Here is a 26996-nt window from a genome sequence, read left to right on the forward strand (position 1 = left end):
TTTGTAAGGGAGACTAAAAATAAATTACTAGAGCATACCTTTTCTGTCGTAATCAGGACTATGATATAGAAAAGCCATGTTCTGATGGATCTCTTGGTAGGTTTAGCTCCTACTAACAACTGGATTAAAACCATACAAGTTTGGAGCATTATGTCTAAAACAACTTCAGAATAGAATAGCATGATTCCACCCTAACGTAGGTAATGGTCCTAGTTAATTATTTTATCAGCCCTCACAAAACACAGATGTGTACCTACATCTGAGAGAGTTGTGTCTGGAAGCTACACTGTTCCCTCCTCCATGGATGCAGGAGGAAACTGCAGCCCTGTAATACACATGGAAGTGATTTGCCCCTGGTTGCAAATTGAGTAAATGGCAGAACTGAAACTGGAATCCAGAACCCTAGTCTCTTTCACTGCCAGTGCATTTGGAACCTCTCCAAAGACTGGCAGTTAGCCTAAGTTATCCTTCCTAGGTTCAAGACTTTTGAGATACACTTCAGTTGAATAGTTCATCTCCTCATTCCACACATTACTGTTCTTCAAGACACATTAAATATGGAAGTGTAGACAAATAAAACTGCTGGAACCTGGGCCAAGAAAACATACAAGGACATAATTAATAACAATGCTTAGCGATAACAATGTGTGTAGATGCCTAGACAATGACAGAATTTTCTGTTCTGGGCTTTGCTTGCTTAAGACTTTCCCTCTATCCTTGTTTACAACCTTTTATCATCAATTTTTTCAAGAGGGGCATGCCACTTTCTCATTAGTAGCACACAGGCAGTTCGCTCAGCCATTGGTTTTAGTTTCTGACACTCCTTCCTGTCTCTGAGAACTGAGTGGAAGACATCAACCTGTGTGTCTACCAGGCCAGCACTGTTAATCCCTCTCTGAAGAGAGAAAAATGGTACCTTTTACCTTGCATTTTCTTTTGACTTGGTTTTCTTCATTTTAAATCTACCTTTTTCCTTTCTGAAGAATTGCTGCAGTCTTTTAAGGGCTTCTTTTCCATCTAAACTAAGAGGAATCAGAAGATAAACAACATGGCATTTGAGAGAGTCTTAGAGACCAAGGCTGCTGTAAAGAGAACCAGAGGCTGTGGTCTCATTTTCAGAACACCCTACTCAAGGAAGGGAAAGAAAATGCCTTATCAACTACTCTGCTTTTCTTTGCTTAGATTCTAACATGAAGTAGCAGACACCAGTCAACCGTGAAGGGAGTAATTACATTGCAGCACAAACTTTGATCCATCGCAAATAGTGTCTTTTTTGCACAGTTTATGGAGCAAGATAACGGGAGCATAAGCTACAAACGGCACTAGAAATATAGGAATTTCTGGCTTCTGAAATTCACAGTGCTGATTTTCAACTTACTTAATGGTGCAACAATGGTGATACACTGACTGTCCAGTTGATGATTAAAATTCTGCCAGTATACTTTTGGGGTTTGTGAGGGGTAAGGGAGTGATAACCTCAATCCCCTTTCCTTTAACCCTCAAACTTCTTGCTTTTAACATTTCCCTTTCGGCAATGTGCTCTTTATAAGTATTTGAAAAATAATGTCCGTTGGAACAAATATTGTTCTTGGAAACAGTGAATTATTAGATATTAAATTAATCTCAAATCCCAGAGACTGGCAAAGGTAAGCTGTAATCATTGATTTTTTTTTCCCCTAGCAAAGTAATTACAGAATTGAAGCAAATTTTATTGATATTTACTTCTCCTTTCTTATTTATTTCTTTATACAGTATCAATGTTCTCTATTTGGATAAGTAGACGTTTTCTCACAAGAGAAAGCAATGTATTTAAATTTGTGGTGTATGATTCTACATAATCACAAATATCCTATTCATCACAATGTAGTATTCTAATCACTCAGCACAACTTTCTATGTGAATCCTCCCTTTAGTAAAGGTGGGTACTGGGGACAGGGATCATTGTTGAAGTTCTTATTTACTGGACCAACAGGAAATACCATTGAACTACAAAGCCAACAAAGAGAAACTCACTCTATTTTGGGGTAGTTGCTTTTTGTTTTGTAGATATCTTCATACATTTCTTCACTATTTTCTTCTGAAAGTAAAAAATAATTATTATCATTCATTATAATTACAGTTGTTCAGATTAATATTTAATAAAAAGTTACTGAGTTTCTATTAGGTGTAAGGCATTTTGATCCTTCTTTAAGTAGTTTGTAGTGGAATTTATGCACATTTCTATAAGCATGAAATAAAAATATTTAAACTTCTTTAAAATTATGTACAAATGAAAATTAAGACTCACTTCCAACCCTCATTCCAGGTCTGATCTGATTTATCAAAAGAAAGTTAATTTATCAAGATTGCCTCCTTTCACCCTCCCTTCTTCCCATATTTAACACATAACAAACTATATCCTTTTAAGCATGAGACACTGTGCCTAATGCTGGGAAAATGATGGGAAACCAGATACTTCTTGAATAATCTCTCTGGTCTAAGCATGGCCTTAGTCCACTGTAACACATAAGCTTAACATACACAGATAGCTGTTAATTCTACCCTGACAACACAGTATAATGGAAAGAACATTGGATTAAGGGTCTGAATTTTGAGGTTACAAACTTGACTTAACACATAATGAGCATAAGGGGTCACATAACTTTTCTCTGTGCCTCAGTTTCCTTTTTAAAATGACAGTATTGGATATAATTTTCTCTAATGTGGTTTCTCCATCTAAAAGTCAAAGATTCTAAGAAGAAACCCAACCAGAGTCATATTTGATTATCTCCATTGCTTTTTATTTTTTAAAATTATTATTTTTAATTGGCAAAAATTGTATATATTTAGGTGTTTACCAAATCATGTTTTTATTAACCGTATACATTGCAGAATAACTAAATCAAGCTACTTAGCATATCTTTTACCTCACATACTTACTTTTTTGTGATGAGAGCCTTAAGATCTACTCTTGGGCTAGGGTAGTGGCTTAGTGGTAGAGCGCTTGCCTAACACATGTGAGGCCCTGGGTTCAGTTCTCAGCACCACATACAAATAAATAAAGGTCTATTGATAACTAAAGAACATTTAAAAAATTTTTAAAAATCTACTTTCAGCAATTTCTGGGTATACTTGTTATTAAATGAAATCATAATGTTTTGATTATTACACAGTAGATATCCTGAACTTATTCTGACAGTTTGTATCCTTTGACTAATACCTCCCCATTATTTTTACATTCATTCACTTATTCAGCAGATATATCTTCTTAAAATATAGCATTACTCTAGGGGCAGGAGAAACATTGAGCAAACAGGTAATAATCTAGGAGGGAAGACAGTTATCCAAGAGCCACATAAGTATAAACTTACATCTGTGGCAAGTGCTATGAAAAAGATGTCCCTGGTACTTTAAGACTGCTCACCAGGAAGAATATTCCTGGCTAAGCTTACTCAGGCAAAGGGTCCTGGCAAAGAGGGAGGAGTTGCTGGTTTATTAGGGGCCAGCACTCATCATGAATATGCTTTAATTCTTGCGTCAGTCGCATAGCAGGTACTGTTATCATTATCCCCAAGAGGTGGGATTCGGGCAATCCTGGAAAGCTGTTGTGCCTGATATCAAGGGGAGGCTGAATACAGCATTCGCAGAAGTCACAAGGCCCCTAGCCATGTTAAGGTGGATTCTAAAAGTGCTGGGAAGCCATGAAACCATTTAAGTTAAAAAAAAAAAAATCCTCTAGTTAGACTAGATCAGAAGAAATCAGGAGGGAAGCAATTGCAAGGAAACTTCTTGTTATCACAGGAATGCCCTTTCCAGAATCTTCACCTGCCCTCCTTGCACTTACAAGCACACACCTTGGGACCACTTCCCTTAGCTTACCATCAACCCATCCAACTTATATTATTAAAGAGAATAACATAAACTAGAAGACACGTGATCCTTGGAAGTTTCAGAAGTGTCTCCCACACTTACCACTGTCTGAGGTAAATGAGCTGGAGAAGTCCAACTTTGGTCTGTGAAATAGAGAACAAAGCATTAATTCATCGAGCCTTCAAAGCCTCATCAAGTGCATCTTGCTGAATGACAGGAAAGTACTTACCCATCTGTCCTAGGGTACTCCACATCATCATAGGTCTCCTCTGGGAGGGAACTTGACTTAAAGGCCCCTGGGCCTGAGGTTTCTTTAGTCACCTCCAAAGCCTCCATGTACCCACCTGTTAGGAAAACAGAACCGCCCTGAAGAACTTTACATCCACTGCCAACAGGAACGCATCACATACATCACTGGCAGTGGACGCACAAGCAGGAAAACCCAAATCACATGTACTAAAACTGAAAGGTAATCTTGGCATATAGGACCCTTGGACAATGTGTTTACCTTGTAGAGTCTCAGTTACGATGCCCTGTGGTGGGGGATAATGAGAACAGCACCTTTCTGTTGACTGTCACAAGGATTAGTGCATATTTATGATGAGTGCTGGCCCCTAGTAAATCAGGAACTCCTCACTCCTTGATAGTTCTCTTCTGTTAATCTCTGAGCTCAAATGTTGAAGTCCTCCAGGGTATAGCTGCATCTAGATGACCTTATCCAGTCTTGTATTTTTCACTCAAAGCAAAATTTCTCAGACAAGTTGGTTGAGCATATCAACACTTATTATTTGTTAAGGATGGAGTTAGCCAGAAGATAACATGTCAGGCAGAAAAGTGCCTAGGGATTGTTTGCACAGGTAGCTAGCCTGCCAAATATATGTGTTGGTTTATTTCTTAGAGCTGTAAATTTATCATAACCATAAAACTGCCACCTCTCTCTGAGTTGGCATAGGTTAATATTTAGGGTAATTCTGAACCACTTTCTGAGATAAACTATTAATAAAAAATAAGAAGTAATCTATCTAAAAAAACAAGCAATAAGCAAAGTGACTTATATATATTAATTAAATGAACCAAACAAGATTTTATCCTCTGGCAAGAAATAATTTAGCATGTAGGCTACAAACTACCTCAAAGAATTTCAGTTCATACAGGCAGAGGGCCCCACTTTTCCTCAAGAAGTTATCAGGGAATTTCTTCAGCACAAAGATGCTGCACACAGAGATGAGATACTTTCCTTTCTCAATCTTTCCTTTTGGTTGAGGCAATTGTTTGTGGCATCATTTTAAAAAAGACACTCCCATATTGATGTCTTCATCTTTGACATTTCTTGTGAATTCCAGACACTCAGTCAGCCTTCACGTCATTTCTATCCAGTTGCCCAAGCATCTCATTCCAAATCCGTCTCGCGATTTCTCTTCAAGAGTTTGCTGTTCCTGAATTCTACCTCATCTCAATACAAAACATCAGTTTCATCCCTTCTGTTGCTTAGAACCCAAACCTTAGAGACAACCTTGATTCTATTTTTTTAAGTTTTTTTTTTTTGATGTACATAACAGTAGAGTGTACTTTGACATGTTATACATACATGGAGTATCACTTACTCTAATTAGGATCCCATTCTTGTGGTTGTACATGGTGTTCACTGTGGTGTATTCGTATGAACATAGGAAAGTTATGTCCAATTCCTTCTACTGTATTTCCTATTCCCATTCCCCCTCCATTCCCTTCATTCCCCTTTGTCTAATCCACCGCACTTCTTTTCTTCCCCATTCTCTCGCTGTGTGTTAGCACACACACATTAGAGAGAACTTTTGGCCTTTCATTTTTTGGGATTGACTTATTTCATTGAGCATGATGGTCTCCATCCAGATCCATCCATTTACAGGCAAAAGTCATAAAGTCTTTATGTCTCGAGTGATATTCCATTGTGTGTATATATCTGTTGAAGGGCATCTGGGTTGGTTCCATAGCATTTGTATTCTTAATAATTGCCATTCTGACGGAGTGAGATGGAATCTTAGAGTAGTTTTAGTTTGCATTTCTCCAGTTGCCAGAGATGTTGAACATTTTTTTTTCATATACTTGTTGATCATTTGTATTTTTTCTTCTGTGAAGTACTGTTCAGTTCCTTTGCCCATTGATTGATTGGGGTTTTTTTGTTTGTTTGTTTTGTTTTTTGGTGTTAAGTTTTTTTTTAATATCCTGGAGATAAATGCTCTATTTGAGGTGCAGGTGGCAAATATTTCTCCCAATCTCTAGGCTCTCTCTTCACATTATTGATTGTTTTCTTTGCAGTGAAGAAGTTTCTTGGTCGATACCATCACATTTATTGACTTTTTTGATTTTATTTTTTGTACTTTAGGAGTCTTGTTGAGTAATTCGGTTCCTAAGCCAACATGGTGGAGAATTGGGCCTGCATTTTCTTTTAGTAGGCACAGGGTCTCTGGTCTAATGCCTAGGTCCTTGATTCACCTTGAGTTGAACTTTGTGCAGGATGAGAGATAGGAGTTAAATTTAATCCTGCTACATATGGGTTTTCAGTTTTACCAGTACCATTTGTTGAAGAAGATATCTTTTCTCCAATGAATGTTTATGGCACCTTTGTCTAGTATGAGTTAGCTGTATTTATGTGGGTTTATCTCTGTGTCCTATTATATTTCATTGGTCTTTGTGTCTGTTTTGATGCCAATACCATGCTGTTTTTGTTACTATAGCTCTGTAGTATATTTTAAGGTCTGGTATTGTGATGCCTCCTGCTTCTCTATTCTCATTAAGGACTGCTTTGGCTATTCTGGGCCTTTTATTTTTCCAAATGAATTTCACGACTGCTTTTTCTAATTCTATGAACACATGCCATTGAGGTTTTAATAGGAATAACATTCAATCTGTATAGCAATTTAGTCTTTTGGCCTTTTTGACAATATTAATTTTGTCTATCCAAGAACATGGGAGATCTTTCCATCTTCTGAGGTCTTCTTCAGTTTCTTTCTTTTTTTAGTGTTCTATAGTCTTTATTGTAGAGGTTTCACGTCTTTTGTTAGATTGGTTCCCAAGTATTTTGTCTTTTTGAAGCTATTGTGAATAATGTAGTTTGCCTAATTTCTCTTTCAGCTGATTCATCATTGATATATAGGAACACAATTGATTTATGGGTGCTAATTTTATATCCTGATATTTTGCTGAATTCATTTCTGAGTTCTATACACTTTCTGGTGGAGTATTTTGGGGGGTATTCTAAATATAGGATCCTGTTGTCAGCAAATAGGGATAGTTTGAGCTCTTCTTTTCCTATTCATATCCCTTTAATTTCTTTCATCTGCCCAGTTGCTTTGGCTAGAGTTTCAAGGACTCTGTTGAATAGAAATGGTGAAAGAGGGCATCCCTGTCTTGTTCCAGTTTTTAGAAGGAATGCTTTAATTTTTCTCTGTTAGAGTGATGTTGTCTTGGACAACCTTGATTCTTTTCTCTCCCATATCTTACCTCCAAACAAAAGCCACCTGTCACCTGTACTTTTAAATTATATCCTGAATCCAGACCCATCTCAGCAATGCTGTTGTGGTGGTGCCCTCCTCTGGGCTATCATCATCTCTCACTCGAGTTACTTTATTCTTCAGTGTTCTTCACTTTCTCTAAGATATGGCTAGGTAGGTGTCAATTTGTTTTATTTATCATTTTTGAGAACTTTAGGATTTCTGGATCTGCAAATTTGTATTTCTGAATAATGTTGGAAAATTAATTATCCCTTTTACCTATGATTTTCTTTCCTATTTTTAGTGTTCTTTCATGGAACTCTGATTTGATGTCATTTTAAGACTTCTCATTCTATTTTCCATGATTCTTATCTTCTCTTTCATTCTTTCTAAATCATTTTCTTCTGTGGAATTTCCCTGTGTTGATTTTTTTTTAGTTCACTGGCTGCTAGTTGTCTAAAATCATATGTATATTATTCACTGCATTTTATATCAATTTATTAATTTTTCAAATGCTTATTCCCTATTTATATTCTTATATGATATATTTGATCTGATGATTTTTATATTTCAATTTCTTGCAGGTTAGTTCTACTGTCTGTTTTTGTGCTAGTTTTTGCTCATTGTGAGTTGTTTCCTTGGGTATTAAGCTATCTTTGACTATGAACTATTAATTTTTAAAAGAATTATATGAATTATTTGAAACCTGAGATAAAGTAGATTTTATCATGGACAATTTATGTTTGTTTCTACCAGTTGTCTGGGAGGTTTACCAAGCAGAATTTAATTTAAATTAAATTGGTTTGGGTGGATATTATAAAAATAGTGTGATTTTAAACTGCAGAAGTGCATGAGCATCAGCTTGTGGTAACAGATTTTTAAAATTTTTCCTTTACCTGGTACCAAGGTCAAAATGGTTTGACTTCCTCTATTTTAGTGGGGTTTTCTTCATCCTTAAAGCCTGGATGTAACTTTGAATCGGCTGTAGTTGGATAAGTGTCCTGTAAGACCTGTGTAATAGGCTTGGTCCCAGCCCCTGGTGCTACTGGGAGGTTATTATTATCTGCATGTGTAATGTCCCTCCAAGACTCATGTGTTAACAATGTAACAATGTTCAGAAGTGAAAGGATTAGATCATAAGGGCTCTGGCCTCATCAATGGATTAATCCATTTGATGGATGAATAATTTGAATGGTCTTGCTGGGAAGTGGTGAAAATGATAGGTTTCTGGAGACATGGCCTTGGAGACTATCTCTGCTACTGGCCCCTTCCTGTCTCTCTCTGCTTCCTGGGTGCCATGATCTCGTAGCTTCCCTCTCCCATGCCCTTCCACCATGATGTTTCTGCCTTGGATCCTGTGGACCAAGGACTTAATCCTCTGAATCCATGAGCCAAAATAAATCTTTCCTCCTTAAAGTTGTTCTTGTCAGGTATTTAGATCACAGTGATGAAAGGGGGACTCATGCAGAAACAGTGGGACCTTTATAAGGTCAGAACTAGTGGGAGGACTTCTGGTCATTGGAGCACTGCCCTTGAAGGGGATATTAGGACCCCATCCCCTTCTCCTCCTTCCTCTTTGCTTCTCAGCTGCCACAAGCCAAAATAAACCCCTACTTATAATTTGATTATCTCAGATATTTGCTATACTAATGGGAAGTGAACGCAGTCCCAACTTTATACAGGAGTCTCTTGTTATGAAACTCACCTGGGCAGGTCCCAGGATATACCTCCCATCCTCTGCACACCTCACAGTAAAGAGGAGCTCAAGGAATTTCAAGCTCTGAAAGAACCCTCAGTGGAAACACTAGCTTTGGCTGGTGTTTTCTTTTCATATCTGTTCTTTGACACTTTTATGAATATTTTTAAAATTTATTCTTCACTTTACTTGCTTCAGTTGTGAGAATAATTAGATTGTCTAATCCACCATAGTCTCAGAAACCAAAGTTTGACTTATTCTTCATTCCTTTGCTCAACAAAGTTTTGTATAGTAGCTCTCTTATGTCAGACACTGCCAGGGTCACAGATGTGGAAAAAATCAACACACTGACTCTAATCTCAAGGTACTCACAGGGTATCCTGGGAGGCAACACATAAACCAAGAATTGTAAGACATGCTGCAGTTTTTCAACATATAAAATAAATGAAGACAACTAATAGTTATTTAATATCTGAAGCATACATTTTGTATCAGTTAACAAACAGCCCTAGGAAATAAGTATTATCCCCATTTGGACAAGAAAATAAGTAAATTTTTCAAGGTTACAGGTTTAAGATAGTGGTCCTGTGCCTCAGAAATGCTCAACTCCCAAGTCCTAATGTGGAAATGTGGTCATTCTGCTGCTGTTGAAGTGTCATGGAAACAGGAGTGAGGAATTGATGGTCCTTGGAGAACCAGAAACAGGGAAGGTGGGCTGAAGGTAAAGCAGGCCTCAGAAGTGGCTTTGGGGACAGAGCTTGAAGGATGAATACACACCAGCATGTGGAGAAAGGGCATAAGGCATTCCATATAGAGGACTACCTCACACATGCAACATGTTTAGCAACCTGCGGCCAGAGCAGAGAGTATGCAGGGAACAGGTGCATGGTACAGCAGGCCAGGGAGGCTGGCAGCAGACTTGAGCCACCCATGGTCACTGAAAAATCACTCTTCCCATTGTGGCTGTAGCACTGGAAGTCAGTGACTAGCCATGGCCTATTGGGCTGGAGGACACATCTGTCTACCTAGATTCTACTCCCCACCCCACCACCAAGTAGCTGTCTTGTTTCCCTGGGGAATCCTCCAATCTGAGGGTTTGTCATTTTGGTAGAACCAAAATCCCAAGCTCTAAGGGGTATGACCTGGGTTGGGCCAATCAGAGCATCATACACTTAATGATTGGTTCAGGGACTAATTGTGGGTTTCGACTCATATCCTGGAGCTTACAATTGTTGGGAAGATAAAACTTTCTAGTTTTCCTCTTGGGTTTAAGAGAACATAGGTTGTAAGCTGGAAGCCATCTGCTGGAAAACAGAGTCACCACAGATGGGAGCAAAACCAGAGGAGAAAGGTGATACTGAGTCCTCGTGGTATTGCTTGTGTCCCTGGTCCAGCCATGCAGAGATTTTCTACTAAGTGAACCACCTTTAATTTTTTGATTAAACAGAGTATGCTTTAATCGTATTTGCAATCAAAAGTCTTGACTAACATGAAGGTAAAATGGAACCTAAATAATCACCAAGTGACACTGTATTATTACATATCAGTGTGTCATCAATGTGTAGGCTCCATGAGTCAGTTACTAAGACATCAGGTAAAGAAGAAAAGAATAAACATTTGCTGAGTGCCTATCATATGACATGTCAGATCTGGTCCTCATAAAACCCCTGTAAGGTTCACATGATGATCCATTTTATAAATGAAACAATTGAACTCCAGGAATGTGAACTCACTCACCACTCGCTAGCTTCATGTCCTCCGGGCAGACCTTTGTCTGGAGGATGTCAGTCAGGGTTTCCTGTTTCCCATTTGGCATGCTCCTTCGGCCTTCATGGACTCTGGTCATCTGGATTTTTGCAGGTGTCCCTTTACAGATATCTACCTGCAAATATGCAACAGGACATGTTCTGCAGGGCTCTAAATTTCCAATCAGTTGTCTGCTTCTGAAGGCTGTTTTTTATTCAGTCATTCCTTGTAGATAACTATTATTTACTATTCATTACTTAGTGCTAGGTAAGAGCACACAGTGTCCTTATTTGTCTCTGAATGGCCAGTAAATGCCTGGCACAGAGGCAGACTCCTGGGAGCCCGGCACCAACCACACTGTAGGTTCTTTGTATATTCCATCTCATATAACCATCTTGACATCTCATGAGAGAAATATTATCAGTCCCCTTGATAAAGAGTCTAGAGAGGTTAAGTAACAGGTCTCTGGGCCCCCAGTTAGTAATCAACTGTGGCAGGGTTGACCCCAGGACCTGTGCTCTGGACCACAGAGGGAGGCTGGGATATCTTCCTTGACATTTTGTCTTTCTATCCACCATTCTTCTTTCTTAACCTCTCTGCCCTTCCTTTCTCCAGAGTTGGTCAGACACTTCCTAAAGGTGAGACAATCCGTGAAGCTCTGGAAGCAGAGAGATGCAGGGCACAGAGGGGCCTGCCTGCTGAGTACGGAGATAACACAGCCAATTAGGGTGCGATGTGAGCAGCGTTGTCAGAACTGCTCTCGGCCATGGAAACAGCACAGGGAGGGGCCGGGAAGATGTCATAAAGCAGGATTTTATTAAACTATTTTTAAAATGTAGGTAGGAGATTGTGGAGGAGGTAAAGGGACACCTGGCAGATAATCAGCGTGAGCGAAGGTGTGCAGTATGTGGACAAGTGCTAGTGTCCTTAAAAGATAGTACAGAAGCTGCGGAGGGGAGGGGCTGAAGGAAAGGGGAGGAGACAGGAGAAGAGAGATGAGGAGGTAGAAAAAGAGAATGAGGCTGAGTTAGGAAGCCACACCTGGGAGAGCTGAGGGTCCTACAGGCAAGACAAAAATTTGGGATTTATTTCTTAGCTATGGGAAAAAACCTGATCAGATTCATGTTTCAGAAAGATCTGGATAGACTGGCTGGAAAATACACTAGGGAGAGAACACTTTTGGCCACCTCATTGTTTTCTGTTGTCAGATGAAGAGGGAGAGGGATCAGCATCCTTCCCATGACAAGAAAGTGGATGTGGGCATTGACTATGAGAACACATTTGAAAGTTCTGAGAAAAAGCCAAATAATTGATAGAAAGCATGAATTATCCTGAGCTTTGTTGGGATCATGAGCAAATTATGAGAAGAACAAAAGGAGGGGGATTCTCTTAACTTCCTGTCATTTTAATAGGAAAGTAATGAAGTCAGTCTTTTACACAGACACAGTGACCATGGTCCTCCAACACAGTCCCTTGAAGAGCAGCACACTAATTCTCTTAGGGCTGTCTGTGGGAATGTTCCCAGGAGGCAATTTGAATCATGATGGATTATGTATCTACTGCCTAATCATTTATATTTGACCCCCAAAGGACACTATCCAGCTAAATTGCCCACTTCGTTCATCTAACACACCTCTAACAAAACAGTAACTTTTAACAATTTAAAAATGTAAACCACTACCCCACCCCCACCAAAAAAGCGGGAAGTGATTCCTTCGTGGTAGCCTGACCCTACACCTGGATCCTTTCACATAGCTAGCACTGAAAAAGGGCACACTACTGCTTTTTCATAGTCAATATCCTTGGATTTCATATTGATTTTCTCATATGCTCCTGATCAACCCTTCCCTGATCTCCAGCCTCAACACTTACTTATGGCCTTGACCCTTCCCTCTGGCCTTGACACCCAATGCTATTCCCCTGACTCCAGACCCTGTATTTTTCTAATCAGTGACGTATTCCATCCTTTGAATTATTATTATTTTGGTACAGGGGATTGAACCCAGGGGCACTTTAGCTCTTAGGTATGTCCCCATTCCTTTTCATTTTTTATTTTGAGACAGTGGCTGGCTAAGTTGCTGAGGATCTCACTAAGTTGCTGAGGCTGACCTTGAACTTGTGAGCTTCCTGTCTCAGCCTCTCTTCTATGGATTATGCTTCTCAGTGATATTCTCTAAACACCCAACATACCTTCTGCACCTACATACCAGTTTGGGCTCACAATGCCAACATGCTGTTTGATTAACCTAGCCCTGCAGATGGTGCTGGGGTACCCTGATTTTAAAAGACAGGCCCATCTCAGACATCTGGAATGTTTTGAGCCCTGGAGTCACCCTGGTGGCATCTGTTGCTTAAGCCTCCCTCCACACCAGCTGCTATGAAGGGGGAGTGGTCAACCAAACAGCTACAGGTCTGATATTAATAAAAGAAACATTTCATTTTTATGCTATCTTCTGTCTTACCAAGTGCTTGCAGGCACCTTTTTCTCCCCCATCACAAACAAGGTAGAATTGGGATGGGAGTGGAGATGGGAGCTTGGGAGGGATTCCAAACCTGCCTTTTCCGATGAGATGACTGAACTCAGAAATGAAAACACTCTTCTAAGCAGGGACATGGGGCACAGAATTTAAGGAAGTCCTTGTTCTAGGATGTTATAAAAGCAGCATTTGAATGTGTCTCCCAAATTTCATGTACTGGAAACTTAATCCCCACCTCCCTGTGTTAGCCATATTAGGAGGTGGGGGCTTTGAGAAGGAACTGGGTGCCTCCATGGGCTAAAAGGAGTGGCTTTATCACCAAAGCACTTGCTTGTTCTGTCTCCCACATGATGTCCTCTGCCATGTGAGGCTTCAGTATGAGGCCCTCCCCAGATGCCAGTGTCTTACTCTTGTACTTCTGGCTTCAGAACCATGAGCCAAATAAACCTCTACACTTTATAAATTCCTTGGTCTCAGGCATTTTGTCTATAGGTTCAGAAAATGGACTAAGAGATGGTTCCCAAGAGTGAGTGCCTGTACCTTTTGTGCCCTGGGTGCCTTGCTGGTCCCATTCTCATTGCAGCCCTGCGGAGGCCTCCCTCCTGAATCATAAGTGGAAAGCTGAGGGCGAAGCTCAGTGTTTTCACACATTTCTTCCTTGGCAAAGAAGTCCAGCACCCACTGCACCTTCTGATTCTTGTCTTAGTCTCTAAAATGTCCCACCCTGAGCAGATCCTTCTGCACGTCTGAATTGTGTCATTTGACCAGGAACCCTCGACACAGATACCTTGGAAGGACTGTTTGTATGTGGATCCTTTTCTGTTTGAGGCTCCAGATCACACGGCCCTTTTTCCTTCATTCTTCTATCTGGATTTTCATGTTTAGGGCTGAAGTACAAACAGACACGAAGGAAAAAGTGGAGATTAGAGTGTCAGATGGCAGCTCAATCCTAAATTAAAGGAGAAAACTGAAAGACTTATTTTATTTTTTAATAAGGAGGGACAGGATCAGATCAACAATAGAGACAGCTTCCCTGAGTTCCTGCCTGCTCCAATCAATGCTGGAATGTCAATTCCTGCTTAAAATCACTAAACTCCTCATGGGTTATAGGATAAAACCCAGGCCTGGCTCCTAAATTTCTTTCCAATCCCATCTCTCTTTGCTTCTTCCCCCCAGTTTTGCTCAAGTCTAGATTCATAATTATCCAGACCCTGCCGCAGTCCGGCTGCAGCAAAATAACCGGGGGGTGACGAGCAACTTGTGTACATTGATACAGCAGGAGTGGGAGCCGTTTATTGTAGGACAGGAGGGGTATATATACATTCCACACAGCTTATCTTAATTAACATAAACTAGAAACAGCAGTCAACCAATAAGGAATCTCCACACTTAATGGCTCGCTGGCGTTACTTCACAAACCACTCCCTCTGCAAAATGCCAGGCACCATCTTGACTTGTTTACAGACCCTAACATTTCCCCCTTTTGTTTAATTTAAATAACGACCATAGTGGTTTTTACACAAACACCATAAATAATCTGCTACAAGCAGAAGGGGAAGATGCAAAATGCCACAATACCAAGCCAATTGATGGCTCCATGCAAGAAGCCCTTGGAAAAATTATACCAGCAATGACACTGTTAGCAAAGATACAGTTTGTTGTCTGAATCCAGATAAAGCAGTGTCTCAATAGATTAACTCACAGTCCAGGTAAGTTCTGCAGGCAGCTAGCTTAAATCACAGTCCAGGTATCCTACTCCCTTCTGCTAGTGATGGTCTAAACTTTGGGGGCCAACAGAGGTGAGGCAAAGAACCTCACCCCCCCACTGGCACCAAGGCCAAATTTGGGGGCCAACAGAGGTCAGGCAAAGAACCTCACCCCCCCACTGGTGCAAAGGCCAAATTTGGGGGCCAACAGAGGTGAGGCAAAGAACCTCACCCCCCCACTGGTGCATAGGCCTATCCACAAGTATGGCTGTTATGCTGGACTGGTAGTCAGTGACGGGTATGATCCAATTGCAGTGGTACCAACCTAAGACAGGAGGCTGACGCCTAGAGGTCAGCTCATCCGATGACGGGTAAGGACCATATGTTGAATTGGACAACCTAACAGGCACTGTCCCTAAGCCACATTGCTTGTTGTTTAATTAAACAGAAGGGGGAAGATGCTGAGAGCCATAGCCAAGTAGGAATGACGCATGGCATTTTGGGTTGAAAGGTGACCCTGCTCAGGGATTAGGGCGGATCCTGCTGGGATTAGGGCGTATCCTGCTGCCTCAGGCACCTGCTCCTTTGGAGTTCCCGTTGAGTTCTCGTGGGGTTCTGAGAGAATTGGTGCACGGAGCCGAGTGGAGGCAGGGTGTTCACGGGAAGTGTGGGTAGAGGTCGGTGAGAGTTTGGGAATAAGGAGTTGCTGTTTGAATCTACAAGGCTTTGTGGTGGCTCGGTGATTTTGTGCCCAGCCAGACTGCAGCAAGACCCACCACCTCTTTTGAGCAACTCTCCTTTTTCATTAGTTGTTTATTTTTTCAGACATGCTGTATTCATCTTATGCTGCTGACAAATACAAGATCCTTCTTAATTAAAGGCGTCTTCCTACAGTGATACATGCATACCCATGTTTACAGCAGCACAATTCACATTAGCCAAACTATGGAACAAGCCTAGGTGTCCATCAATGGATGAATGGATAAAGAATATGTGGTATATATACACAATGGAGTTTTTTTCCCAGCCATAAAGAAAAATGAATTCATGGCATTTGCAGGAAAATGGACAGAACTAGAAACCATCATGATAAGCAAAATAAGTCAAACTCAGAACATCAAGGGCCCTGTGTTTTCTCTCCTATGCAGAAGCTAGAGAGGAAAAGGAAAAGAAAGTGCATAAATCTCCTAAAAATCCAAGGGAATTCAGTAGAGGAGGGGTAGGAGATAGGGAGGGTGGGGGGGGGAAGTGCTGGGGAGTCATATTGGCCAAATTGTGTTTTGATATTGTGTGCTATATATATATATATATATATATATATATATATATATATATATATATATATATATAACAACAAATATATAACAACATATCCCATCAATATATACAACTATAAGACACCATTAAAAAAAAGAAAAGAAAAAAAAAAAGACCCTCTTGATTTGTCTACAATGTCTTATCTGAGAATCTTTCCCTGATTCTCCCAAGCAGTCACAGTTTCTGCTGCCCTAACATCCTGGCCTTCTGTGCTGTATGACAACCTGATTTCAATTCTTCCTTTTTGCCCTATCAACTAGTTTGCTGAGTGTGTGAAGCATGGGCTGGAATGAGAGAGATAGGATAACCAAGCCCCTATTGTAACCAGATACCTTCAAGAGAAAACCGAGGCAGGTCAGGCCCAGGACCCAGCTGGCCCAGAGAGGAAAACTAGCTTAGTCATGAGAGGGTCAGTGGCTAGGCCAATCAATGTTTTCCTTTTGAAGATAAAAACTCACCTAAGTTCTTGATGGAGAAAACTCTTCCAAGGCTGAAAGTACAGAGGAAAATAAGTCATTTTTTTTTCATAAATCCACCCAAATTAGGTTCTATTGTACAGCTAAAGATCATTAGGAGGCTGGACCAAAGGGTGGGGGGCAGGGGCATGAGCTCAGTACAGAGCCAAGGAAGTCAATCACCACAAAGTGTATCACGGAGAGTTTCATGAAGTACTGCCTGCGGGGCTGATGATCAATCAGAAAAGAAAATAAGCATTCTAAGCTTTCAGAGCATGCCTGGGGATGCAGGATTTGATGGAAAATTAAAGTGTTCTCTGTAAACCTTTTTAGGGATGCAGTTGTAAAATAAAGAACTTCTGAATTATGTGAGGAAATATGCATTTGTGGTATTTAAGCAGGGTTTCCGTGGGCACCATGGGTACAGGCAGGTGTGCCAGGAACGCTGGGATTGCTTCCTGACTGACCATACCCTCTGGCCCAAACTCAGCTCTCTCATCTAGATTTGGCTCCATTAAAATTATGTCCCACTAATAACAATATAGACCTTCATTTATTCAGTGGTCACATAACTGATACCATAAATTACTTGGAATCTCCAAGAACCCTGTAGAAAACGGAAAATAAGCATCTGAAATGCCACCACGAAATCCAGGTGTACTAGCTCATGTGTGCTCCTCTGAGGAGAGCCCTGTAGGCATTCATGCAGGGCCTGCTGGTTCTGATTTTATATATAATTCTAGCACTGGCAGGAGGACCAGTTAGATGGAGGTTGTTTTCCACCTTTGCTACATTGTTTATAGGTTCCTTAACTCCTCAAGCCTTCAGGGTCCCATCTGTAGCATGGAAGCAGTGATCCTAGCTCATAGTGCTACCACATATGCAAAAGTGCTTGGCTCACAGCAGGGCCTTGGTACAGGGTCTTGGCCAGATGAAAGACACAAAGGTGTTGACAGCAGATGGAAATGGTAATTGTCAGAAAGAAAACAATTACAGATAGCAGAGTTGCAGTGGTTTAGTATGAAGGCAACAAGCTCTTCTCCAAGGGCCCGGAGCTTCTCGAAAGAGACTGAGTTGTGTCCACTGACCCTACAGTCAAGGCTACTCCAAGGCACTAAGAATGGATGAAACCAGGTGCTGGGGATGTGGCTCGGTGGTTGAGAACTTGCCTACCGTGTATGAGGCTCTGGGTTCTGTTCCCAGAGCCAACAATAAACAAACAAAAACAATGATATCAGATGCCACTCACCAAGCTTAAACATAGAGATGAATGTAAACCATATCTGAGGGTTAAAAACTAAAAATACTTTCATGCCTTTTAACTTGAAAGCTATGAGACTTGGTCATATGCAGGGCTCTCTTATGCAGGGTGTTTTGTCATATGTTGATGTTACCAGGTAGCTGAAGTTTTTATTTATTTATTTTCCCAGTACTGGGTGTCGAACCTAGGGGTGCTCAATCACTGACCTACATCCCTATTTTTTTTTTTTTTTTGAAACAGGGCCTCATTAAATTGCCTAAGCTGGCCTTAAACTTGCGATCCTCTTGCCTCAGCCTCCCAGGTCACCATGAGTACAGGCATACACTACTGTGTGGCCTAGGTGAAGCACTTTTATAGATTGCTTCTACTCTTGCTCATAAGAATGATAGTCATTTGTATTTTTCTAGCTACAGAATGTACCCACAAATAAATAATCCTCATCAGAAAGTATAAGACAACCAAGAAAGAGAGATAAAGGATGTAGACTAAATGAATACTGTAAGGACAAGATAGGACATTAACTGGCACCATGAAGACACTAGGTATGCACCCACTGTGAGCCAGGCACTGTGCTGAGTGCTTACACACTTTGACTTGGTTCCCTCACCCATTCAGGGAGATAAGTATAGTTCCATTTATTTATTGGGCATCTACTACTGTAGATACAGTAACAAGGCATATGCTTCCTGTCTCCAGGGAGATGGATGACTCCATTTTATAGAGGACACAACTGAGGCTCACTAAGGTGAATGCTCTGTTCTAGAGACTTGCTAACAAACTCTTTACCGATACTTACCTTATGTTCATCCACACAAGGATTCCAGATGTGGGTGCTTTATCATCCCCATTTTATGGGTGAGGCAATGGAGATTCAAGATCACAAAGCCAGGAACTCTGGTTCTGCATGGCCTTCATCAAATGCTATATCACCTCTAAGGTGGCACCTGTTACCATGCCCAACAGGAGCCCCTAAGTATGCCTTGGGATCTGGACAATTTCTCAAAAACACAAGATAAAGAAATGGATTGGCCAAGGGACTCTTCCCTTAGCCACTGGATTCTGGAAAAGCCTGACAAAGGGTAAAACCAAAAACTAGGACCTTCACTTTCACCAAAGAAAGTGCTCTAGAATCAACCTTGCAGACTCATTTACTCTTAATTGTCACAGTGGTAAGGAGAGAGGAAACTGTACCTTTTGGAGTTCTTCAATTTCAACTTCATAAGTTGCTGAAATAACATAAAAAATTATCTCAGGTCAGTTTGCCCAGCCATTTCTTACAGTACTCATGATTAAAGCAATGACGCAAGATGGCAAAGTTCAGTTATATCAACCTTCAGAGCATCGATCTATACGAGGCTCTGTCTACACAGTTTGGGAAATTCTAGGGTCACCGATCATGGTTTTAATTTCTGTGGGAATTTCTAACATGGAATTTATAGTTGATAAAAGCATACAGAACCATTTTAAGTTTCTTGGTTTACTAAATAGATATATAGTCCATGCCTAAGAGAAAGCACTGAAATTTAAAGGTAGCACTTTAGAAGGCAAACTTGAAAGAAAAAAGCGCCTAAATGCCACTTTGACAAAATGAACTCATATTATGTCCCAAAGTGGACTATTTTTGAAACACTGCTTGAAGAGGAGCCTGCCCATTAAGGCTCAAATATCTTTTGATTTTTCTGATACCTCTTTGGATTTATTTAAATGACACTTAATAATTGTATTAACAAATATAAGTAATGACAAGAATTTGGGTTCAAATTCAGTCCTGCCACTTCCTACCTGGGGGATTTCAGACAAATTACTTCATTTCTTTGAGCCTTACCTTGTCCATCTGTGAAACTGGGCAAACTGGTACCAAGTTCATGAAGAAATTAAAGGGGATGATATTAGATGTTACCTACTTAGTAGAACATCAGGGGTTCTATAAAAAGTGACGTGTTTTTTCACAAAATTGCTTATTTGGGGGATTTTTAGTTTTGTTTTGCTTAGAAGTTATTTATGCAAGTTCTTCCTCTGCTATTAAAGAATGTGTTTGTGACAAGCAGGACTTCTGTTTCATTTCTTTCTTGCTGCTAGAATCCTAAAGCTGACCAAACAACATGTTGTATTTCTAAGCTTTCATTTTTGCAAACACATAATTCATAATGCAATTAATGGAATCCAGGTTTTCCTTAGGAATTGTCAGCACATGATTCTTGTCACACTGACCTAAAATTCTGCAAGGATAATTAGTAATATGTACTTCATATTGGGTACACTTTAATTTTCACTGATTTTTAAATGAAAAAAAATTCTATTCTGTCACTCCTCGATTTAAAATTTTAAACTATTAATATTTTCAAAAAATATCTCCTTGCTGGGTTGGGATTGTGGTGGGGTGGCAGAGTGCTTGTCTCATATATATGAAGCACTGGGTTCTATCCTCAGCGCCACATAAAAATAAATAAATAAAATAAAGGTATTGTGTCCATCTACAACTAAAAAAAAAAAATTAAAAAAAAAATCTCCTTGCCAGGCACAGTGGTACACACCTGCAATCTCAGGAGCTTGGGAGACTGAGGCTGGAGGACTGCAAGTTCAAAGCCAGCCTCAGCCACTTAGTGAGGCCCTGTGTTAAATAAATAAGGCTGGGATATGGCTCAGTGTTCAGAGTGTTCCTGGGTTCAATTCCTAGGTACCCCCCCCCCCAAAAAAAAAAAAAGTCTCCTTACGATACAGTTTGCCCCATATCTTTTCCTAGTATGGATTTGGTCTACAAATTTAAAAAATGATAATCTCCTTCAATTTATTTATCTGTTTTTTTTTTTAAAGAAAAAATTGTGATTTCATTTGCTTTCCCTAGCCACCTGGAGGGGTAGAAAATACTATTTATTCTGCTTTAGGAACTATGAAACCAAGGCTCAGAGACACCTTAATTGCTATGTCTAGTAAACAGAGATAATACACATTCCCTTGAAAACATATTCATGATGTTAAATATTTTAACAAAGTAGGGACTCTTCAATAGTACGCTATGCAATACAAACCTACTCCAAGGTACAAAAAGGCTGTATCCCAAGGGGTCAGGAAAGAACTAGGAGATTTAACAAGGGGATATGACTCAAGCCCAGTCCTGGCTCACTCTATACTGAGTTATAGAACTGTCTCTCCATGGAATAGCTTTGCCTTGACTGGCAGAGGAAGGGCAAATGTCAGAAGAGGGTCCTTAGCCACCCTCCATCTACTAATGTCACAACATGGTCATGTCTGGGAGGCCCACAGCTAATTCTACGTGTACTAACTTCCCGTGTGACCTTGGAAAAGTCCCTTCACTCTGTTAGACCAGTAGATGAGATGACTCTTTCTAATATTATAAAAACAATAATAAAAAGCAGCTATCAGGCACTACGCTAAGTATTTAAGTGCACTATTCCATTCAACTCTTATGACAATTGCTGCTCATACTCCTTCTTTACTTATGGGGGAACACACAGAGAAGTAAAATAACTTGCCCCAGGTCACTCAATTTGGAAATGACTTAACTTTCTTCTAATCATGGATTTGTTTATTTAAATGAACTATTACTCAGGAACATAATCAGAACTTCATCATTTGAAGGAATCTCTGGGGTCTCAGAAGCACAGTCCAGAAAGAACTGGCCCAGGTGACCTCTGAGGACAATTCTGAGAACTTCCAGAATAACCAGAAGCCTGTACACCGGAGGCTGAGTTCTGTAAGGATGGGCAAGACTCACAAAGGCCCCATGCAGGGCTGGGCTCAGTGGTGATAGTAAAAGCCAAACACCTCATCCTCTCCTGCTATTTAAAGATATCATTTAGATTCCTCACCTTCCTTGGTGGACAAGTCAAGGAAGAAAGATTCATTTTCATTTAACTTTTGGATAAGGTGTAAAACTTAGCTCAAGGGTTTAGGTTTGTTTTGTTTTTGTTTTAATCTATGGATATTCTGTTGCTACAACACTTTGTTCAAAGGCTATCTTTCCTCTGTTGAATTGCTTTAGCATCTTCATAAAGAAAACAATCAAGTGGTCATATTGGCATAGGTCTATTTCTGAGTTACCATTGATTTCTATGTGTCTCCCTGCCAATGCCACAGTCCTGATTACTGTAGCTGTAAGTCTTGAAACTGGGTAGACTGATGTTTCCTTATCTTTCTTTTTCAAAACTGTTTTTAGGTGTTTCAGTTCCTTTGCTTTCCCATATGCATTTAAGAATAATCTTGTCTATTTCTACAAAACATCTTGCTGGGATTTTTATTGCAATTGCGTTAAACCTGTGTATCTCGAGGGGAGAATTGAAATTTTCTCTTGTCAATTTTACTGTATTGAGTCTTCTAATCCAAAAGCAGGATATGTCTTTTCATTCACTTACACTTTGATTTATTTAATCCAAATTTTACAGTTTTCAGCATTTATGTCTTATACATGCTGTGTTAGATTTCAGTCTGTCTTTTTTCTGAACCATTGTAAAAGGTATTGTATTTTTCAATTTTAGTGTGTCCACGTGTTCACTGCTAAGATATAAAAATAAAACTGTATCATACAACCTTGCTGAACTCAATTATTAGTCCCTAGGAGGGATTTTTAGGAAAGGGAGGTTGTAAATTCCTTAGGAATTTCTACCTAGATAATCATGTCACTCCAAAGAAAGGCAGTTTTTATTTCTTCACTTTTGATCTGAATGTCTTTTATTTCCTTGCTTTACCTTATTTTACTGGCTACAACTCTCAGCTCTGTGTTGAATAGGAGTGGTGAGAGAGGCTATTCTTGCCTTGCTCCCAATTTGGGGATAAAGCCTTCAGTATTTGTGGTTAAGCATCATGCTTCGCTGTAGGTTTTTTTTTTTGTTTGTTTGTGTGTGTGTGTGTAAATGTGCTTTATCAAGGTGAGGACATTCCCCTCTTAATTTTTCAAGAATTTTTGTATCATGAATGGGGGTAGAATTTTATCCATTTTTTGCATAGATTTTATATGATTTTTATTCTCCATCTGTCAATATGGTAGATTTTGTGAATGGACTTCTCAGTATTGAACCAGTTTACATTTCTGGAATAAGACACTTTTAGTCATGGCACGCAATTCCTTCTAAAATCTTCTGAATTCTGTTTGCTAATATTTTGTTAAGGATTTTTATGAAACTCATAAAGAATATGAAGTTTTCTTATTTAATTGGCTTTTGTCTAGTTTCTGTATCAGGATAATACTCACTTTATAAAATAAATCAAGAAATGTTTTCTCTTCCATTTTTCTGGAAAAGATCACATAGAATTGGTATATAATTCTTTAAATGTTAGTATTTTTCTGGTGAAGTCACTTGGACTAGGAAAATTGGAGGGGGAGATTTTTCAAATTATGCAATCAATTTTCAAGAGTTACAGGACTACTCAAATGATTTATGTTGGGTGAGGTGATAGTTTGAGCTTTTAAAGGAATTACTCCATTTTTACCTCAAAATGTCAAATTTTATATGTATACAGTTCTTTATAATATTCCTTTATTATTCTTTTGATGTCTACAGGATCTGTGATGATATCCCTGTTTCATTTTTGATGTTTGTATCTTTTTTCTTTGTTTCTTTGTCAGTCTTGCTAGTGGTTTGTCAATTTTATTGATCTTTTCTAAGAACAAAGTTTTGGTTTCATTGATCTTTCTTATTTTAATTCCATTTACTTCTTTTATCTTTGTTGTTTCTTTTCTGCTATCTGCTTTGGATTTACTTCGCTCTTATTTTTCTATGTACTTTAGGTAAGATCTTAGATTGCAGCTTGAGATATTTACTTTATGATTTTTTAATTAAAAAGTAAAAAATGTATATATTTAGGATACACAGCACTATATTTTGGTATGCAAATGCTTTGTGAAATGGCTTAATCAAACTACTTAATGAACATATTATCTCCTATATTTTTTGAGGTGAGAACACTTAAAATCTACTCTTACCATTTTTAAAGTATTCAATGTATTGCTATTAACTATGGTCACCACAGTGTAAAGTAGATCTCTAGAATTTATTTTCTCGAACTAAAATTTTGTTTCCTTTGACCCAATGTCTCCCTGACCTCCTCCTACGCCTGCTGCTGGGAATATCATTGATTATACTCTCTGCTTCCATGAGACTCACTGTAGATTCTACATATAAGCAAGAATAATGCAGTATTTATCTTTCCAGGTCTGGCTTATTTTACTTAACATAATGTCTTCCAGGTTCATTCACATTATCATAAATGACAGAATTTCCTTCTAAGGCTGAATAGCATTTCATCCTGAATATATTACATATTTACTTTATCTCTTCATCTCTTGATGGACACTTAGGTCGATCTATATCTTGGCTATCGTGAACAACGCTGCAATGAACGTGGAAGGCAGATCTCTCTTCTTCATACTGATTTTATTTCCTTTGGAGGAATCTAGATGTGGGAATACTGCATCATATAGTTCTGTTTTTATTTTTTTTCATAAATTTCATATTGTTTCCATTATAACTGATTGCCAAAAAAGTCCCTTAATTTTATTAACTCTTTCACATTTTGATTTTTTTGTTATTACAAGTTACATATTTTATATTCCACACCTCTATCAAATTGTTATAGCTATTGTTGTTTTTAGTCATTTTGCCTTTTAACCTTCATACTAAAGATAAAAGTGATTCACACCCCACCATTACAGTATTAGATAATTCTGAATTTGTTGTGCATTTATTTTACCAGTAAATTTTTACCATTAAGTTTATATGTTTTCATGTTACTAATGGGTGTCCTTTCTGCTGGAAGAACTCCCGTTAGCATTCCTTGTAAGACAAGTTTAGTGGTGGAGAATCTCCTCAGCTTTTATTTGCCTGGGAAAGTCTATCTCTTCTGAAAGACACTGTACTGGGTCAAGTATTGTTAGTTGGTAATTTTGTTTTTGTTTTTGGTTTTTTTTTCCCCTCACAATTTTTCATTTCAATCCATTCTCTTCCTGGCTTGTAAGGTTTTTGCTTAGAAAACCACTGCTAGACATATTGGAGCTCCTTTTTTTGTGATTTACTTTTTTTTCTTGCTGTTTTAAGAATCCCCTGTGTCTTTGATTTTAACAGTTTAATTATATCTTGTTGTAGTCTTATTTGGATCAAATCTGACTGGAAACATTTTACCTTCCCACACCTAGACAATTTTACCTTTCTCCAGCTTTTGAAAGAAGAAAACTTAAGAAACTTACCACCTTATCCTCCTTCACTGATCTCAATGTCCATCTTCTTCTACCTTTCAGAGTCTTCTTGTCTTCTTATGTTTATTTTTCATATATTTTATACATATATAATGACCACATTTTTAAAACTATACTTAGCAGGAAGGAAGGGGGGAAATACATGGGCTCCATCTTCCTAGAAGCAGGGTTTCACTAGATTTCAATGTCTTATTTTATCAAACACTCAAAAACTCCACAATAAAAATAGTATACCCAATTTCTAGATGAAAAAAAAAATTAAGGTTCATGTGTCATCCAGGGGCATAAAGAGGATGGAAGAAACTAATAAAACAGATGAAGAAGCACAGTTTGGGGTGAAATAGCTCCACTTAGCTATCTTCTCTCGTTTTCCTGGAGGGTGTTATATGGTGGCTCTTTAGAGAAAGGAAGGGTAAGGGACACACCACACACTTTTGATCCCAGGCTATAGTTCCTCAGATTCTTCAGGCCTAGCAGATTTATTCTTGTCTCCCACAAAGATGCCCTTCTGAAAGGGGAAGCCCTAGCCACCATCCCTTCCCCAACCCCTCCTTCCTCTTGCTCTGTTACCTCCCAATGCGATTAGGGGCTTGTTTTCTGAGCCCTTTCTATTTTCAACCATAAATACTCGGCTCCTTGGCAGCAGAGCCCTGTTCATGATGCACAACCCAGGATCTTTCAGTGAAAGAATGAACAAGGGCCTGCCTCAGTGACTCCAGCTTTGGGTATCTAAAATGATGTCCCTTGGACGTCTCACCGTTAAGATTTGTGGCCTGGAGAGAATAAATGCAGATCTCTGGCCCCATTTCCCATACTCGGTTCTTAGCTTCACCCTGTACCATGAGTGACCCTTGCATGAATCCAAGCTCCATCCACCTGTCCCCATCCCAAAAGCTTTCCCTGAAGCCCAGTCTTTCCTGAGAAGACCCAATCAGGAGTGGGGGAGTCATTGCACAGGGCTGGATTCTAGGGTAGGGGAGTCTCATGTGATCCAGAGAGAGAAGGTACAGGCTCTGATTGGAGCATCCCCTTGTCTCTGTATACCTTTTGGCCTTGCAGAAGGGCATGCAGTTGGAATTTAGCCCAAATGGGGCACCAAGCCTTTCTATCCAAAGTGTGGTCTCTAGACCAGCATCATCATCATCACCAGGAAATCTCAGGCCACATTGCAGAGCTACTGAATCAGAATCTGTAACTGGACAAGATCCTTGGGAGATCTGAGGGAACTCTAGAAAGTGAAGAGCCCTGCTCCAAGATGGGATGCTCAATACACTGATATATAGGCAGCATTGCCTTCTGGGAGCAACGGGGTACAGAAGTTCCTCTCCTTTATCTAGCATTTTATAAAACATAGGGAAAATCCTAACTCTGCCCAGTTGAGGAGAGAAGGAGTTTTCTAGTACTTCTCTAATCTCTTATTTCCTGGGCAAGGGAAGGAAAATGTCAATAGGGTCCTCATTCTTCCTTCATGAATTTCCCAAGAAAATGGCTTCCTTTTCCCAAGTCTCGAGCTTATTGTTCTGTGTAATAAATTAATGAGACCAGATGATCTCTCTTTAACCTTCCTTCCAGAGAAGCCACACTTCTGTGAAAGAGAAGCAGCATAAAACTGTGGAAAGAAGGTGGGATTTTGAGGGAGGTTGACCTTGCTTACAACTGTTGCTCTACAAGATACAGCATATATGATCTTGTCCAGCTCAACCTCTGATCTTCAGTTTCCTGTCTCTAACAGTGAGTGATAAAACCATTCTATTACAGACATGTACACAGGACCTAATACAGAACTATAGTCCATAGTACAGGTTT

The 26996-nt window shown here is 39.5% G+C and overlaps 1 protein-coding gene across 1 annotated transcript in view; it reads right to left on the bottom strand.

The window, feature by feature from the left end:
• Nucleotides 1-26996, bottom strand: part of Fyb2 (FYN binding protein 2) — a 71524-nt gene that overhangs the window by 10065 nt on the left and 34463 nt on the right. The window contains 8 exon segments of the mRNA XM_071618601.1: nucleotides 924-1022; nucleotides 2014-2077; nucleotides 3952-3992; nucleotides 4079-4193; nucleotides 10756-10900; nucleotides 14029-14128; nucleotides 16723-16754; nucleotides 19172-19206. Coding sequence (XP_071474702.1) covers nucleotides 924-1022; nucleotides 2014-2077; nucleotides 3952-3992; nucleotides 4079-4193; nucleotides 10756-10900; nucleotides 14029-14128; nucleotides 16723-16754; nucleotides 19172-19206 — 631 coding nt within the window.

The sequence above is a fragment of the Marmota flaviventris genome, chromosome 10 (assembly GCF_047511675.1).
Source record: "Marmota flaviventris isolate mMarFla1 chromosome 10, mMarFla1.hap1, whole genome shotgun sequence".
Classification (NCBI taxonomy): domain Eukaryota; kingdom Metazoa; phylum Chordata; class Mammalia; order Rodentia; family Sciuridae; genus Marmota; species Marmota flaviventris.